The sequence below is a fragment of the Sorex araneus genome, chromosome 3 (assembly GCF_027595985.1).
Source record: "Sorex araneus isolate mSorAra2 chromosome 3, mSorAra2.pri, whole genome shotgun sequence".
Taxonomy (NCBI): domain Eukaryota; kingdom Metazoa; phylum Chordata; class Mammalia; order Eulipotyphla; family Soricidae; genus Sorex; species Sorex araneus.
The window spans coordinates 93,543,879-93,563,538 of NC_073304.1; the positions used below are offsets into that span (position 1 = coordinate 93,543,879).

General features: G+C 41.3%; 1 protein-coding gene across 1 annotated transcript in view; it reads right to left on the reverse strand.

The window, feature by feature from the left end:
• The window catches only part of CEP152 (centrosomal protein 152), a 103,871-nt gene that overhangs the window by 59,711 nt on the left and 24,500 nt on the right, over positions 1-19,660 (reverse strand). The window contains exons 9-11 of the mRNA XM_055132063.1: positions 16,607-16,807; positions 9,652-9,799; positions 841-932 (exon numbers count right to left, since the gene is read on the reverse strand). Coding sequence (XP_054988038.1) covers positions 841-932; positions 9,652-9,799; positions 16,607-16,807 — 441 coding nt within the window. The remainder of the gene's footprint in view (positions 1-840; positions 933-9,651; positions 9,800-16,606; positions 16,808-19,660) is intronic.

Genomic DNA, 19,660 nt, shown 5'->3' on the forward strand with positions numbered 1-19,660 from the left:
AATACCACCAGACAGAAGCACTACCAAGCCTGGCCACACATAAAATAACTTTATAAGGGCCAGCAATGAATCATTTTTTCAAGAAATTGAATGAATAAGTGGAAAATTAAATGAGGATACAAATATTAGCAATTTCTCTCACATCTAGCTCGCTGACATTTTGTCCTCCATGAGAAGCATTCCTTTTTGGGGGGAGGAATGATGGGGGGGGAAGAGGGAATATTTGGGTCAATAGCTGGCACTGTTCAGGAGATACTTCTGGCAAGTGCTCGGGGGACTATATGGGATGCCGAGGATTGAACCTGGGTTGGCAGCATGTAAGGCAAGTGCCCTACCCACTTTACTCTCCCTGGTCCTTTATCTTGGGTGGGTAGGGGTGTGCAGGGGGCGCATTCCTTAAGATGAGACACTGATGGCAGCCTATTCTTTTTTTTTCCCCCTTGCTTACTAATATGGAGCACAGAGCAAACAGGTAAGTCAAAAACCCTTCAGTTGGCCAGCAGAGGTAACACCAGAAGCTCATCCTCCAGTGTAAAGTGTAAGCAGCACGGGAAGTAAACCAAAGACACCCCGCACCTGTGGATAAAATAATCTTCTGGGTTGAGCTAAAATCGAGAGGAAGCAGCCCTGGGAGGAAGGGGCAGACAGGCAGCCGCAGGAGCAGGGCTCTGGCCCCGCAGTTGGACCAACTCGGGCTTGGCTGCCAAGAGATTGGGTGATATTGTGCATAACTCTACTGGGTTTATTTGGATCCAGTGATTCAGCTCAGTTCAGGAAGGTGATGCCACCATTATCATTATCTAGTTCGGGCACCCAGAGCCTCCTCTGAGTAACACTCACTTGCAAAGTCTTGTTCATGTTTTCACTCAGAGCAAGTGACTTCTGTGCTTGAAGCAGCTGCAGACGGAGCTGAGATACCTCCTGTACTGAGCCTGCGGGGGAAGCAGAATGAAGCAAATGTAAAGGGATGAAGTACCCCTGGTGTACAGCACTGTGGACCGCTCGGGCTCCAGAAAGCAGACGTACGCTATATTATGCTTTTTTTTTTTTTACGAGCATAAAATTGGGACCCAATGGGACCCAGAAGTAAGAAATCTGGTCAAAACATTTTCCAAGAATCCTATGATCATGCTTGGGTTCAACTCAACCACATTAATAGATCCATAACACAGCAAAAGTTCCTTAATTAGAGCTGAACAAACCCCCTTGTAGAGAATCAAAGAGAAACATCTTTGGAACCCATTTCTACTGGGTCATAAGGAAATGATGTCTTGCTGCATTTCTTGCATACATTTTCTTTCTAAATGTTTCACGTCTACCACCTCCACCCACCGCATGTAAAGGAAACAGAAGAAGACCTTGCTGCAGAAACTTTAGTAACCTGGTTATTTTTAATGTATTAGCTTTCCACTTCCGAGGACTTTGTTGGGTTTCCTAAAAAGAAAAACCCGCATCTAGGAAATAGTTAAGCAAAGGAATAATGGCATACTATTCAATAACAACAACAACAAAACCCTATTTTCAAAGTGTTTGATGGCAATAATATTCCCTGAATATCACTTGTATCACTTGTCATCCCATTGACCTTTGATTTGCTCAAGTGGGCACCAGTAGCATCTCCATTTGTCCCTGTCGCGTGCTAGTGCAGCCCAATGATATCTACTTGCTCCAGGCACAGGAAGAGCCTCAAATCATTCATTCAGGGATTTGACAAATAAATCTAACCATCAAGTTGGTGGGCAGCCACAAGGTCTTCTGACGTCTCGTGGAATCCAGTCCATAACAGCTCTAGTCCAGCAGTCGTCTTTGAATCACATTACTTGACCGGCCCATTTGATCTTTGATGCCTTGGCAAACATGACAGCACCCCTGATTCTTGACCATTCTCATCCTGTTTGCGTACGGCCCAGGTCTGAGGCATTAAATTAGTGCAGGAAGAACGGTAGAATCGAAAGATGTGCCCGGAGTCAGAGGTTCTTCATTCTCTTAACCACTTCTTCAACGCTCTTGGAGGCATTTTGGTTCTTTTATATCATATATTTATTTTGTATGATATTCATACATTTATATCATATATTGTATGATATTCATCATACAAAATAAATATATGATATAAAAGAACCAAAAAAGGAAACCCTAGTAAAGATGACGGACCAAATTCTGCCCCCACTAAAACACAAACACATATTTAGACAGTCTTTGACCTTAGTATTTTCAACCTTGAAATAAAAACCCTCACACTGTCCAAGCAATCTGAATTGACTTTCTTGTGCCAGTGTGACTTTCATAAACCAACTGATAACCACTGAGCTATTGGTAATTGTATGAACATTGACTATGTTATTGCCTTTTATTCTAAAATAATTTATGAAAATTAATGAGGTATTGCTGAAATTAAGAAGCTTCTGTCTCATATTTAATACCATGGGAATCATCCTCAAAGTCTTAAGCATGAAATAAAACATAGGTAGGTGAGTGGTTAGATAATAAGCAGGAGACAAAATGAAAGTGGTAGTACAGGGGTTCAGGTGCATGCCCTGCATGCATCCAACTCTGAAGGATGCAATCCTAGAAGACACTGAATACCACTGGTGCAGTCCTAGAGGACCCTGAATACTGGGGTGGCCCAGCTAACCCCAACATCACAGGGCGAAGCAACACTGCATCCGCAGGCCCTTATACTGAGTCTGAGCACTGCTTAAAAGCCCCACCTCCCCCCCAAAATGAAACAAGTTGTACAGAGCACTAGAACTGTATAATAAAAGATCAAGCCTGAGTAGGAGGGGACTAGTCAGTGGTTGGAACCAACCACCAGTGTGAGAGGAGCGCAGGGTAGGTACGATAGAAAAGGAGCTAGGGTGGCAATAATAGCTGGGAATGATCACGCTGGGCAACAACTAAGATTTAAAAGTAGAAAAAGGGATATACCAGCAACCTTTCGGTATCTGTATTGCAAACCACAACGCCCAAAAGGAGAGAGAGAGAGAAACAGAGAGAGAGACAGAAAAGACAGAGAAGAGACAGAGACAGACAGAGAAGTGGGGGAGGCAGGGGTGGAAGGAGAGAGAGAAGAAAAGTGCCTGCCATAGAGGCAGGCTGGGGATGGAGGGGGAGTGATAGTAGGGAAACTGGGGACACTGGTGCTGGGAAACCTACATGGAGGAGGATTGGGTACTGAAAACACTGTATGACTAAAACCTAATCATAAACAGCTTTGTAAGGGCTCACCTCACAGTTATTCAATTAACCAAAAAAAATATTTAAAAACATAAAAGGCAAAAGAAAGGAAAAAAAAGAAAAAAGATCAAGGTTGAAAAGCAAATATCTCTGGACTGCTGCCCTAGTGGCCAGCACACCACCGCCAAGCACCGCAGCCATTCTCTCTTCCAACACAGGTGTGTGACGTCCCTTAACCCACCCTTCCTGCATCCCAGCCTGCTCCTCGGACCCCAAGCACCCCAGCCATCCCCCACCCTCCGGACTGCCGCCCTACTTGCCGGAAGGCTGCCTCCAAGCACCGCAGCTGTCGCTCTTCCGGCACAGGTGTGTGCTATTGAGGGGAAAGGGGCGTGGCCTAATCATCAGGGGGCGTGGTCTAGGCAAAGTGGGAGTGGCCTCTTTTCAGGTCGCTGGCCGCTCACCCAGCTGCAGTTATTTTCCAGCATCAAGCAATCTGTTGTTATATCTCAGCCTTTATTACCTATGTGCATGAGTAACATCCTAACTAACCAAAGAACAGTAAGATAATAAGCCAGTAGTTTATCCTAATTTCACCCAAATACCAATAAATACAAGTACCCATCAAAGCCCAATGTAGAAGAGCACATTCTCCAAAAGCATCATCTTAGTCCTCACCAAAGGATTAGAGGAACATCTGAGAGGAAGGACATGTTCTAGAAGGGGATAATAAAAAGGTTACTACCATTGACCGATACCATCCAGATTCCTGTTTTGCAACAAGAGGAAACAGGGATAGTGAACTTGAAGGTCCCTCTTCCATACTACCACAACAACATGAAGAAACAGTGTAAATACCCACCACAAGGAGAGGACGATGAAAAGAGTCCAGAAGCCTCAATAGGCATTTCCTACAAACTTGAGCTCTCCGATAAAGAATTCAGAGTTGAAGTGCTGAAGATGTTCAATGATCTCAATGTAAAGATTGAAAAGGTATCTATTTAATTAAAGGAGGACCTGACAAAAACAATACAACAGACAGCCGAGAAAATACCAGAAGAAATGAGAGCAGAAATAAAAAAGCTACAAAAAGAAATGTCATGAATGAAGGATTTGGTAGGTGAAATAAAAAGCTCAGTGGGTGCTCTCAACAACAGAATGACTGCAGCAGAAGATAGAATCAGTGAGCTTGAAGATGAGCTGCAGGCAGCCTACAGGCAACAACAAACAATGGGAAGAGACCTTAAAATAGCTCTAGGATGAATCACAGTCCAAGGGATGATCTCAAGAGGAACAACATTAGAATCATTGGAGTACCAGAAGGGCAGGGAACCAACCCAATGAAAAAGCCACAGTCAAAGAAATCATTGCTGAAAAGTTCCCACAGTGGGAGGATGCAGGCACCCAGATTCAAGGAGCCTGGAAGGGTGCCAGCTAAAAGAGACCCTAACAGAAACACTCCAACATATCATAGTTAGAATGATGGACGTCATGGATAGACACACAATACTGTAAGCAGCAAGGTCAAAGGAAATCACATACAAAGGAACACCCCTTAGATTCACAGCAGACCTATCAGAGGAAACCCTCCAAGCCCGAAGGCAGTGGTCGGATATAGTGAAAAAACTCAATGAATGCTTCACCAAGAACACTTTATCCGGCTAACTCTCATTCAAACTCGAAGGAACGATACACTATTTTGTGGATAAACAACAGCTCAGGAACTTCATTGACTCAAAACCAAACCTAAAAGAAGGACTAAAGGGCTATTGTAAGACAAGAAAAACCCCTACAAGCACAAAAAAAACTTACAGAAAGATGGCTCAAAATCCAATAACACTAATCTCTCTCAATGTCAATGGTCTAAATTCACCAATTAAGAGACACAGAGTGGCAAAATGGATTCAGAGACAGAACCCAACATTCTGCTGCCTGCAAGAAACACATCTGAATAGCCAGAACAAACACAGACTCAAAGTCAAAGTATGGAAATCAATACTGCAAGCAAACAACTCCCTCAAAAAAGCTGTGGTGGCATTATTAGTATCAGACAACATAGATTTCAGGTTGAAAAAGGTTAGAAGGGATAGTGAAGGCCATTTTTTATTAATCAAGGGATATGTACAGCAGGAGGAAATCACAATCCTAAACATGTATGCACCCAATGAGGGACCAGCTAAATACCTACAACAACTGTTAACAGACCTTAAGAAGGACATTGTGAACAACACAATAGAAGTTGGAGATTTCAATATCGCCCTATCACCTGTGGATAGATCAAGAAGACTAAAACTCACCAAGGAAATACTGGCTTTGAAGGAAGAAACAGAAGAGAGAGGGCTAATAGATTTGTACAGGACGCTATATCCCCCAAAAAAAGAATACACATTCTTTTTCAGTGCACATGGAACATTTTCCAGAATAGACCATGTGCTGGGCCACACAACATACCTCAACAGAATCAGGAAGATAGACATTGTATCAGCTATCTTTTCAGACCATGATGCACTGAAGATAGAAGTGAATCATGTACAGAGCAGAAAGCCAAATCAAACACCTGGAAATTAAACAACTCGATGTTGAACAATGAGTGGGTCAGGAAGGAAATCAAGGAAGAAATCAAAAGGTACTTGGAAACAAATGATAATGAAGACACAAGCTAGCAGAACCTGTGGGATGCAGCTAAAGCCAGGTTAAGGGGAAAATTTATAGCTCTGCAAGCATTTCTCAGGAAGGAAGAAAGAGCCCACATAAGTAATTTGACTTCACAGCTTAAGATTTTAGAAAAGGACCAAAAAAAGGAGCCCAAGCCAGGCAGAAGGAAAGAGATAATAAAACTTAGAGCAGAAATCAACGACATGGAAACCCAGAAAACAATCCAAAAGATCAATGAAACCAAGAGCTGGTTCTTTGAGAAAATAAACAAGATTGATAAACCACTAGCAAAACTCACAGAGAAAGAGAAAGAGAGAGAGAGAGAGAGAGAGAGAGAGAGAGAGAGAACCCTTATAAACTGAATCAGAAATGAAAAGGGGTATATCACAATAGAAACCAAAGAAATTCAAAAGATCATCAGAGACTACTTTGAAAATCTGTATGCTACCAAACAAGAGAACCTAGAAGAAATGGATAAATTCCTGGATTCCCATAATCTCCCAAGGCTGAATCAAGAAGACCTGGAATACCTGAACAGTCCTATTACTATCAAGGAAATTGAAAAGTAATCAAAAGTCTTCCGAAAAACAAAAGCCCGGGTCCAGATGGATGCACTAGCGAATTCTTCCAAACATTTAAAGAGGACCTATTGCCATTTCTCCTCAAGCTTTTCCAGTAAATTGAAGGAACAGAAACCCTCCCAAACAGTTTCTATGAGGCTCATATCTCCCTAATACCGAAAGCAAACAAAGACACCACAAGAAAAGAAAACTACATACCAATATCCCTGATGAACACGGATGCAAAGATTCTCAACAAAATATTAGCAAACAGAATTCAACAACTCATCAAAAAGATCATACACCACGACCAAGTGGGATTCATCCCGGGGATGCAAGGATGGTTTAACATTCGGAAAACAATCAACATAATCCATCATATCAACAAAAGAAAAGAACCATATGATCATATCAATAGATGCAGAGAAAGCATTTGAAAAGATCCAGCATCCATTTATGATGAAAACTCTCGCCAAAATGGGTATAGAAGGGACTTTCCTCAATATAGTCAAAGCCATCTACTACAAGCATCATCCTCAATGGGGAAAAACTAAGAGCCTTCCTCTAAGATCAGGGACGAGACAAGGATGCCCACTCTCTCCACTTCTGTTCAATATAGTACTGGAAGCACTTGCAACAGCAGTTAGACAAGAAAAAGATATTAAGGGCATTCAAGTAGGAAAGGAAGAAATCAAGCTATCACTATTTGCAGATGATATGATACTATATTTAGAGAACCCTAAAACCTCTACCAAGAAACTCTTAGAAACAATAGACTCATATAGTAAAGTTGCAGGCTATAAAATCAATACCCAAAAGTCATGGCTTTCCTATATGCAAATAATGACAGAGAAGAAAGTGACATGAGAAAAGCAATCCCATTCACAATCGTGCCTCAGAAAATCAAGTACCTCGGAATCAGCTTAACTAGGAGGTAAAGGACTTGTACAAAGAAAACTACAAAACGCTACCTCAAGAAATTATAGAGGACACGAGGAAATGCAAAGATATCCCCTGCTCATGGATTGGGAGAATTAACATTGTCAAAATGGCAATACTCCCCGATGCATTGTACACATTAAATGCGATCCCTATAAGGATACCCATGACATTCTTCAAAGAAATGGAGCGAACAATCCTGAAATTCATATGAAACAATAAGCCCCCACAAATAGCTAAAGCAACTCTTAGGAAAAAGAATATGGGAGGAATCACCCTCCCCAACCTCAATCTATACTACAAAGCGGTAATAATTAAAACAGCATGGTACTGGAACAAAGGTAGAGCCACAGACAAATGGAACAGGGTTGAATATCCTGACATACACCCTCAAATATATGATCATCTAATCTTTGATAAGGGAGCAAAAAAATGTGAATTGGAACAAGGAAAGCCTCTTCAACAAATGGTGCTGGCAAAACTAGACAGCAACGTGCAAATAAATGGGCTTAAATCTCTACTTAACGCCATGTACAAAAGTCTGGTCAAAGTGGATCTCAACATCAGACCAGAATCCATAAGGTACATGGAAAACAAGGTTGGCAAAACCCTCACGACATTGAAGCAAGAGGTATTTTCAAAGATAACATACCACTTGCCAAGCAACTGGAAACAGAGATAAACAAATGGGACTACCTTAAATTAAAAAGCTTCTGCACCTCAAAAGAAACAGTGACCAAAATACAAAGACAGTCTACAGAATGGGAAAGGATATTCACCCAATACACATCTGATAAGGGGTTGATATCAAGAATATGCAAGGCACTGGTTGAACTCTACAAGAAGAAAACTTCCAACCCCATAAAAAATGGTGGATGGAAATGAACAGAAATTTTCTCAAAGAAGAAATTCGAATGGCTAAAAGACACATGAGAAAATGCTCTATGTCACTAATCATCAGATGCAGATTAAAACAACAATGAGATATCATTTCACACCACAGAGACTGGCCCACATCCATAAGAACAAAAGTAACCACTGTTGGCGTGGATGTGTGGGGAGAAAGGGACTCTCCTTCACTGCTGGTGGGAATGCCAACTCGTTCAGCCCTTTTGGAAAACAATATGGATGATTCTCAAAAAATTAGAAATTGAGCTCCTATTTGACCCAGTAATACCATTCCTGGGAATATATCCTGGAGAGGCAAAAAGGTATAGTAGATATGACATCTGCATTTCTATGTTCATTGCAGCAACGTTTACAATAGCCAAAATCTGGAAAAAATCAGAGTGCCCAAAAACAGATGACTGGTTAAAGAAACTATGGTACATCGACACAATGGAATACTATGCAGCTGTTAGAAAAGATGAAGTCATGAAATTTGTATATAAGTGGTTCTACATGGAAAGTACCATGTTAAGTGAAATTAGTCAGAAAGAGAGGGACAGACATAGAAAGATTGCACTCATCTGTGGAATACAAAATAACATAGTGGGAGACTAACACCCAAGAGTTGTAGAGATAAGGATTAGGAGGTCTGCTCCACAGCTTGGAAACTGGCCTCACATGCTGGGGGGAAAGGCAGCTCTGATAGAGAAGGGAACACCAAGTAGAGGATGTCGGGAGGACCCATTCGGGTTGGAAGATGCGAACTGAAAGTAGACTATAGACTGAACATGATGGCCTCTCAATACCTCTATTGCAAACTGCAACACCCAAAAGGAGAGAGAACAAAGGGGAATGCCCTGCCACAGAGGCAGGTGGGGTGGTGGGGGATGGGGTGGGGGTGGTGAGAGATACTAGGATCATTGGTGAAGGTGAATGGGCATTGGTGGAGGGATGGGTAAACAATCACTGTATGAGTAAAATACAAACACAAAAGTTCATAAGTTTCTAACTGTACATCACAGTGATTCTCTAATAAAAAATTTTTTAAAAAAAGAAAAGAAAATATAAGGGGTTTCACAACCAATTTTAGCTTTTGGTTGCGAAAACAGGGATGTGCACTACTTCATAACATATATTTTACTGTTCTATTCTCAAACATTCAGCTTTATTTGCTCTCAGAAATGTAGCCTCTACAAAATACAGCCTCTGCTGCCTATTTGAGGGAAAAATTTCAATGTTAACAACAGCAATCCCTGCACAGCGGGATCACTGGTCATTTTTTTACAGTTTATACTTGTCCATGCTTTTCAAGTGATCTAAGGGAAAATGCACTATACTTTTAGACATATATGATGTTTACAACTAACTGACCCGACCATATTTTGTCTGGGTAGTGGACCGCCCTCTGAGGAGACAACAGGGCAGCACCCACCTGACTGCAGCAGGTTGGCACACTGCTTCTGGCTCTCCTCCAGACTTCTGGTCAACCTGCTAATAATCTCGGTCTTTTCTAAGTTGGTGGCATCTTGGTTCCTTTCCAGTTGTTTCACCTGGTCTTTCAAACGACAGCAAATGCTTTCCTAAGTAGAGAAAATATTCAAGAAGTCACTTTCATGATCAATTCACATCCTACACAGTCACAATGAACCCACTGCACAGTGGCACCACCCTACTATCATGAACAGGATGGGGCAGTCAGGAAAAAAAAATGGACCTGATCTTGGGTGTGTCATCAGCTTCTCAATCTATTGCTGTTTCTTTTGAAATCATGCTGACAAATGTCGAATAGGGTCGTTTCTCAAGTACTTCCCTGCTCTCCAGTCACAAGAAGTGATTATTCTAAAATTAGGTTTTATTCAAGTCAAAGAAAATGTGCTAAATTCCTATTAGCATTGTACACTGCCAGTAGAAGTGTTTGTATACATAGTTAGACAAGCCATTTGAACCCTGGAATTTGTATCCCCAGGCAGCAAGGATACACAGATAACAAAAGGAAAGTCACTCTATCTTCAACGGCCAAAAGCTCACTCTAGTCTGAGCAACCAAAAATAATTTCTCCCTAATCTGAACTTGTTTTATACTTGATTTGTATATCTGTTTCTCTTTATTTTTATTTTGTTTTTTTGTTTCTCTTTATTTCACTTCATAATCTCTCCAAAAACACTTATGCAATGTCTTATAGTGAGAGTTGCAAAGAAAAAATTGTGTAAATAAATGACAAAAACAGAAGGATAAATGCGTGTGTGTATATACTTGCATGTACCTGCATAAGAGAAATCTATGGGAACATATAAAACAAGAGCTGGTGGGAAATATATTTGTTTCTTCAAAGAGAAAATGTGCTGCGGAGTAAAGAGTCATGGAAGTCCCATGCCCTGGTAGGGAACCATCACCTCTCCTTCACAAAAGATTACAAGGCGCTAGTCATGTGGCTCAAGTGGTAGACTTCATGCCTTGTATGTCCGTGGATCTGGGTTCAATCCTTGGCACTGCTGGATGTGCCCTCCAACAACCAAGAAAAATTTAAATTTAAATTTTTTTTAAAAGTTACCCAGGCTGACTTCAGAGCAAATAGCAAAGGATGCGAGAAGCATAAGAGTAAATTAAAGAAATGGATTAAAGTTGCCTAGGAAAGCCAGAAGACAATAAGTACAAGCAGTATAGGAGTTTTATGAAAGAATTTGGAAGCAGAAAGAAGGCATTTGGGGCCTGATCTGTTGGTCCATATTGGACCCGTTAAAGTCCCCCAAAATATGTCATCAGGATCTTAATATAAGGCAAAATTCATACAGATTACTACACAGAATTTGCTCTCACAGAGCAAAGGGATAAACCCTGGCTATTATCCTTTTGTGGCTTAAAAATCTCATGAAGTTTATATCCTATTTCATAATGTCTCCATGTTTACTTTAAATACTTTCTACCAATTTTTTTGTTTAGTAAAATAAAGCTGTGAGGGAAAAAATATTTTTTAGAAATTGGTTCCTGTTTATTCAATACTGCAAACCTTTTGCCACACTGATTCTAATGTCCAGGCCAGTTTGAGATGCATGCTTGAAAAGCACCAGTGTGAATTAGCAAACACAATGAATAAAATAATATTAATGATAATGTGAACATGGGTTCAAAAAGGGGTAGAAAAACAAGTCACATTTTTATGCTAAGGAGATCACAATAGTTTTTTATAAGAGTGAGAACAGACACCTGAAGTTTAAGTAAAGGTAAATATTTTAAGTGTAAAGAAAAGGCAGCCTGCAAAAAATGACTATATACAATAAATACTTAAGCCATGTTGTTTCCTATTGACAAATTAAGAGAAATCAATTATATTCATAAAATTAAAACATAAGTACTAAAAACTCAACATAGGGCTGGAGCAATAGCACAGTGGGTAGGGCATTTGCCTTGCACGCAGCCAACCCAGGTTCGATTCCCAGCATCCCATATGGTCCCCTGAACTCCGCCAGAAGTAATTCTTGAGTGCAGAGCCGGGAGTAATCCCTGAGCATCGCTGGGTGTGACCCAAAAAGCAAGAAACTAAAATAAAATAAAAACTCAACATAACAAAATGTTAATACGTTAGACAGATGATGCAAAACAAAATTAATAATGCAAATGATGATTAGTAGCTCAAGTGTGAACATAGAAATCAAGACTGATAAATCTTTCTGAGACAAGTGTGGTGGCAAAAAGATAATAGCTGAACATCCGAGAGCAAAGAGAACTAAAATTATGGCACATGGCAAAACAAGAATTTGGTCACAGAGATCTGTTGCAATCTCATAGCCAAGAGAAAAAATAGGCTTTGAATATAACTGTCACCGTCACTGTCATCCCGTTGCTCATCAATTTGCGCGAGCGGGCATCAGTAACGTCTCCATTGTGAGACTTATTATTGTTTTTGGCATATTGAATATGACAGTGGTAGCTTGCCAGGCTCTGCTGTGCAGCCGGGATACTCTGGGTAGCTTGCCGGGCTCTCCGAGAGGGACGGACAAATCGAACCCGGGCGGCCGCATGAGAGGCAAACGCCCTACCCGCTGTGCTATCGCTCCAGTCCAGAGACGTCTCTCTTGAATATAACATTAAAGAAAAAATATTTGGTAAAGGTCGTGACACAAAAACCTTAACCCAAAAGCTGAAGATTCAGTAAAAATCAGGTTAAAAAAAGCTTTTGTTTTTGTTTTGCTTGGGGGTCATGCCCAGTTGTGCTCAGGGATTATGCCTTGCTCTGTGCTCAGGGGTCATTTCTAAAGGGAGCTCGGGAGACCATATGGAGTGCTGGGTACTGAACCTGGGTCAGCAACGAGCAAGGCCAGAGCCTGACCTATTATACTATCTCTCCAGTCCCTGAAAAAAGGTTTTCTACTATCAAGGAGATAAGAACCTTCTCAGTGGTCCAACAAGAAATCAAGAACTTTTTAATGGTCTAACATAACAGTTGTGAAAAGAGCAAAAGGTAGAAGCCAGTATTTTTTAGAGAAAGATTTTACACCATGTCACATCTAAAAACAAGAGAGGCACAAGACAGTTTGGGAGAAGGTCTAAGAAAGAGACAGCTTGTATCAAAGGGTTGTCATTCTCTAAGTTAAATTCCATTTCTTATCTTCTTTGCCACATCAACAAAACAAAGAGGAACTCAGGCAAAAGAATAAAGAAATGCTAAAACATATTGTGCATGTTTACAATCTTTTCTACCCAGAAAAGAAAATGGCTTAAAGATGGTTAAGGAAAGCATTAGATGAATAATACAATTCTACAAGCCATATTTTCTCAAAATATTACTAATTGCAGACATTTTTTAAAAAGCAACTATATCACAGATCACTGCTTCTTGCATTGCATAGACAAGAAGACAATCCTCATCCTGAATTTTCTTTCAGAATATAATAAAATATAAAGTCTGTTTACATCATGATGTTTAGCAGTTGTTCACTAAAAGTGTGTTAAACAAATGGGAATAATATGACTGCTCAACAAAGTGGATCTTTCCACTAATAACAACTTTTTTTTTATAAAGCAGTGATGTTCAACCTCTTGCATGGGGAGTTATGAACATCTTGAAAAAATCTGAATAAACTTTAAAGAAAAAAACTGCATTTGGGGGCCAAGAAGATGGCTCACAGGGTTGATGTCCAGGCTTTGCACGCTAGAAGCTGAGTCTGATCCCCAGCCCCACGTGATCTTCCAGAACTGTGGGGAGCAAATCCTGAGCACCCCAGGCTGTGGCCCCAAAACACACATGCCTTCAACTTATACCCAAAAGAAAAATATATCCACAATTTCTGAAGATCTGTCAACTCACTGACACCTAGTTAGGACTGCTTGAGGAGTTGCTAGGTACACACCTGGAACTATCCAAAGTCCCTTGTGCAAGTATCTATGTTAGTAACACCAGGAACATCCACATACAACTGTGTGTGGATGCCTAAGAGCTACTGAGGTCCTAGACATTAGCAAATACATTCAGGCTTTTCTGGGGGGAAGAAAAAAAAACTTAGTCATGCCTTACTATTGTCAAAGAGTTTTTACTTTTTTTTTTTTTTTGCAATCTTCCCAACAGAATGTAGTCAGAAAAGGTTTTTATGACAAAAATACTATTAAACCTCTTTTATAAAGAAAAGGGGGAGGGGCAAAATTTAGTGTATGTATGTGTATGTATGTATGTATGTATGTATGCATGCAAGTACCCTTTGGTTTACATGACACTTGCACCTTTCTGATTCCAGACAGTCATCTCTCTAGCTCCTGCCTGACATTTATAACACCTCTCCAGTTGGTAATCTCAATTTGGAATCTGAGATAAAGGGAAACTGAGTTGTGTGTGTGTGTGCAGTTTTTGTTTGTTTGTGTTTTTGTTTTTGTTTTTTATTTTGGTGTGTGTGGGCCACACTGTGCTCAGGGCTTACTGCTAGCTCTGTGCTCAGGGATTTGGTGGAGTTCAGGGGTAATACACAGTGCTGAGTATTGAACCCTGGTCAGCCACATGCCAGGCAAGCAATTTACCTCTCTAACTCTGACACCCTGCATAGACATTTTATTTCAATAATTTTGGGTCAGACTGGTGATGATCTCAACCTGACACCACAAGTTTTCCCAAGCACCACCAGAAGTGGCCCTGGGCCCCAGGATGTGACCAGCTACTAAGCATCAAACACTTCTGGGCCAACTGACAGCAAACTTTCAGCACAAAAGAGATACATAAGAAAAATCTCCAGAAAGAAAACATAAGAACATTGGATTCATAGCTATGTACAGCAGTTATAAGATTATATGCAGAGGTTAACATCCAGACTTTGTTCTGTTTAAAAAAGAAATGAATAATAGGTAAAGAGCTCAGCAAGCTAAGTGCATGGTTTGCATATAGGAGGCCCGGGTTCTTACCCTGCCTGACACTCCATGACCCTCTGTCTACTACCTGGAACAATTCCAAGCACAGAGCTAGGAGTAGCACACAAGCATGTCCAGGTGTGGCTCAAAAATCAAAAGCAAAATTAAATTAAAGACGAGTCACAAAATGTCACAGTAGAGTAAGACCTTACCAATACCTCGAATGTATGGTCCAGGAGTTTGAAGCCAGGTCAGTACGGAATCAAGACTAGAACTTGAGGGCTGAAGTGATAGCACAGCAGGTAGGGCATTTGCCTTGCATGTGGCCAACCCGGGTTCGATTCCCAGCATCCCATAGGGTCCCCCCCGAGCACCACCAGGAGTGATTCCTGAGTGCAAAGCCAAGAGTAACCCCTGAGCATTGCTGGGTGTGACCCAAAAAGCAAAAAGACTAGAATTTAATGTTCTAGTCTAAGTTTAAGCCAAAGAAGTGGGCATGATGTGGAGGCAGGGCAGAGACTGGAGTGGGTACAGGCCTAACCACTCTATGAACTCCTGCCAGTTCTCCCTCATGAAACTGTGTCTGCATTAGTGGAGACGAAGACCCTCTCAATGCAGCACCCGACTCCATTCCTCATCATCTACCTAGGAGCACTCTCAAAGACCAACCCACTCCCGGCTATCACAAATGCAGACCAAAATTAATGACACTTAAATTCCTTCAATTAAAAATAATATTAAGATGTCTTAGATTCCATTCAAACTTCTAGAATTTTCAGTAATTTGGAAGAGCGCTTATCTTTTCCCAAGTATATATCCACCACTTCATCAAACTCACATTACATACACACACACATACACACACACACACACACACACACACACACACAACAGGGAGAATGCTTAAAGGGTTTAGTCCCAGGAAGACAACATGGTACCCCACGCATGTCAGAGACAGTGGCCACTGAGTACAGAGCCAAGGTATGGCACCAAAAAGAACACGAGGAAAAGAAACCTAATAAAAACTCAATGTACACAAAAATGGTACATAAATAATTATTAACACTAGTAACAAAGCCTTATACAGTCTCACTTAAATCATGGAAAAAGTTAGGGGCAACTGTGTGCATAAAAAAATAACCCAAATCAGAATGAATTTTAAGTGTAGTGGGATTTTCCAAACCCTCCCATCTTATTTTTCTTCTCTATTTCCTTAGGTTAAATTAGCTCTAAAATTACATTAAGAAAAACGCACTGTGCAACTCTGTATTATTTTTGTTCATGTTTTACCTGAGGCTTTGTAGCACACGCAAACCTACTAGCTAAAGCACCCTCCACTTACCACATTTTATTCCCTTTGGGTCAAAATAATAAACACTGAATGCTTTTAGGTCAGACTTTCTTCCTCTTTTCATTTATGATACTACTCTCAAAATAAACTCTTCTCTCCCAAGAGCCATTTCAAGATAACCTTTACTGACAGGTTAATTACCAAATTCTGGAAGGCTGAAGAAAGAAAGGCTGGTCACTGGCTAACTTCCAGGAAGACTCTTAAGTTCCGGCCAGCTCTCAGAACACTCATTCCTTCTAGTCTGTATTTACTCTAGAACAATGTGAATAACACGTAGAAAGACCCTGTAAATCATGAAATTCAGTTCATGTGAGAATCAAGAACGTGCTAGTGAGTCTGGAGGAAGAATAATTTCCAAATTATGCTCTCGGGACAAATTCCTAGATAAAAGCCATTGAGGATTTACTCACAGCCTAAGACCTGCTGCTACCAATGCAATTTCCTACTTGACAAACCACCAGTTGCCAGTTCCACAAAAATAACCAGCTTTAGTGGTTGATAAAATGGTGGGTGGGGGCTGGAGCGATACCACAATGGGTAGGGTGTTTGCCTTGCACGCTGCTGACCCAGGTTCAATTCCTCATGTCCCATATGGTCCCCCAGCATCGCCAGGACTAATTCCTGTGCATCCCCGGGTGTGACACAAATTTTTTTTTTAATTTTAAAAAATAAAATTAAATGATGGGTCTCTTGAAAACATCCCAACCTGTTCCTTAAGTGAAGTGACTGTGGCATCCAGATTGCTCTGCAAGGTCGAGACTTGCTGTTCATACTTCTTTGTGAGTCCCTTTACGATGCTCTCGTGCTGTTCTCTGGCCCGTTGAAGTGACTCAGAATGACGGAGATCCAGCAGCTGCTGCTTCATGCTTTCCAGCGCCACTTCGGTTGTTCTGGACTTCTTAATTATCTAGTAAGTACAAACAGGACATCTATGTTTACCGGGTTTTGACACTGTTGATCTCTAAAAATTAACCAGGCTTTCCAAGAGAGAAGTGAGGTTTTCCCAGAGCTGCCCAGATCCTTAAGATTTCCTTAGCTGGGGAGCTGGGAGAGTACAGGGGTTAAGGCACTTGCCACTCATCACACCAAGCGTGAATTCCAAGGCTGGGCACTAGCATGGAACCAGGAGGAGCTCCTGAGCGCTATCGGGTGTGTCCCCTTCTGCTCCCCTCCAGAGAGGACTTTCCTAGCTGGAAACCACCAGAATTGCCAGGAACATCATTCACTGAGGGAAAAAACAAAACAAAACAAAACAAAACTGGTAGTCACCCACCCGGGGAGAGTGAGAAAGGATTTTACGCAGCATGATGGTCATGTGGGTATCTGGCAAGTAACCCTGCTGCTACGGTAATGCTTCTCAAACTTTTTCACAGGAGTCAATTGTTAGGTCATAAAAAAAAAAATGACTCTGCTTTGGGGCTGGAAAGATAGTACAGCGTGTAGGGTGCTTGTCTTGCACTCAGCCAACCTGAGTTTGACCCCAGGCATCCCATATGATACCCCCAGCACCGTCAGGAGTGCTTCCTGAGTGCAGAGCCAGGAGTTATTCCTGAGCATCGCCGGGTGTGACTCAAAAACCAAAGATGATTTTGCTTCTTTTCACTCGGGAAACCTCTGCGGTCACATACTAAAAGTTCTCAAAGCACTTAACTGTAGAGCTGTTGCACAAGTGCCTAGCAAGTTACATAATGGCTCCCCCAGCGATATCTTCTAATCCCCAAAAACTGTGCAGATAATATGTTCCAGGGGAAGGGAACAGTAAAGCTGCAGCCCACACTGAATTTGCTTATCAGATAAACGGATAATAGGAATATCCACGACTGTCTGAATAAAGCCGATATATACACGTGCTGGTCATTTAAATGAAAAATGAGGCAGCAAAGTCTGAATCAGTGACGCTGACTCGAAAGATGGAAATGGGTCACAAGCAAAGGAATGCAGAGCAGCTCTCGAGGTCGGGGTCGGAGCGTGGGTCCTCCAATTGGCGCCTCGGATACCTGGCTTTACCAGCCGAGTGAAACTCATGTCAGTCTTCTGACCTCTGAAGCTGGAAGCTAATAAATCCATGCTGTTTGGGTTTTTTGTTTTGTTTTGTTTGTTTTTGGCTTTGGGGTCACACCTAGCAACGCTCAGGGGTTACTCCTGGCTCTGCACTCAGGAATTACACCTGGAAGTGCTCAGGGGACCCCATGGGATGCCAAAGATCATGGAACTCAGGTCAACAGTGTGCAAGACAAATGCCCTACCCAATTGCTCTGGCCCCAATCCCCCAATCTGGCCCCAACCCCCCCCCCAATCCCTGCTATTTTAAAGCATTAGGTCTGTGGCAAACTGTTACAGAAATAATAATTTTTTTTAAAAAAAACAGTACACTGGGTGATTCTGTGGTTTTGTTTTAATGCCACCTTTATTTTCTGTAATACAATTTCCAATTTCAAAACACCATGTTATAACCTTCAACCACAAAACAACAATTCAAAGCTTTAATAACTTTTATCAGTTCTTATAAAGTTAAAAATGGTAGGAGCCAGGAGAAGTAGGGTATTTGCCTTGCATGCAACTAACCCTGACTTAATCCATCAAGCACAGAGCTGGGAGTACCATTGGGTATGACCCAAAAATTCCATTTAGGTATTTGGTAATAATCTGTTATTAAAAATTTTTAATGAAAAGTATCAGGGGCAAAAGGTGTAACCCTTGCATGTGGCTGGCCCCAGTTCAATGCCTGGCAACACATGTTCCCCTGAGTAGAGCCAGCCACAGTCCTAGAGGCCCCAGGCACTTGCTAGGATTACCCGGGTAATCCGTGTCACCACAAGGCCCTCATAGCACCATATCCTCAGGCCTTCGCATTGATCTGCCAGCCCAGTTGGCAAGGATCACTGGGAGAGGCCCCGAGACCTCCTGACTTTGGTGGATCCCACCCTTTACCCTCCAGTTAAAAAAAAAAAAAGAAAAACACTTAAGATTTTTGTTTATTTTTTGTGCCACACCTAGCTGTGGTCAGGGCTTACTCCTGGCTTTGAGTTCAGGGATCACTCCCAGTAGGCTCGGGAGACCATATGGGTTGCCAGGGATTGAATCCAAGTCAACTGCATGGAAGACAAATCCTCTACCCCCTGCACTATCGCTCCAGCCTGCAGTTAGGAATATTAACAATACCTAAGTATTGCTGCCCAAAACTAAATTTAGTTTTGGTCCAAAAAACAAATGATAATAATAATATTAATAATAACAACAGCAACAACAATAGCCCTAAGTTACCAAATTTCAATCCACAATAAAGCTACAGTCATAGCAGTATAAGAATATGAGTAGAGAAACACACAAGAAAAAAATATATGTTAAGTCAATTCTGTGCAGCAATACTGACTTAAAATACACTAACCACTGGATTCACGTGATAGGGTTATAAAGAGGAAGGCAGCCTATTCTTGCCTTCAGGATGTTCTAGGTCAAGTATAATGATGTGATTAGTTTGGAAGGGAAAGCAGGGGGCGAAACTATGAGCAGGACCTGTTAACTCTTTAACCACACAGCATTCTGTTATGGAAAGAACTTTCCAGAGAAAGACTTCTGACTATAAGGGCCTTGTATGGAATATTCAAGTACATGAAAACAGACTGCTGAATTTGAGGAGTATAAAAGAATAGAGATGCCTTCCAGTTCCATCCAGGTTGCAGCAAATTGCACAATTCCATTGTTCCTAGCAGCTGCATAATAATCTATTATGTATCACATCGTCATAATCTATTCATCT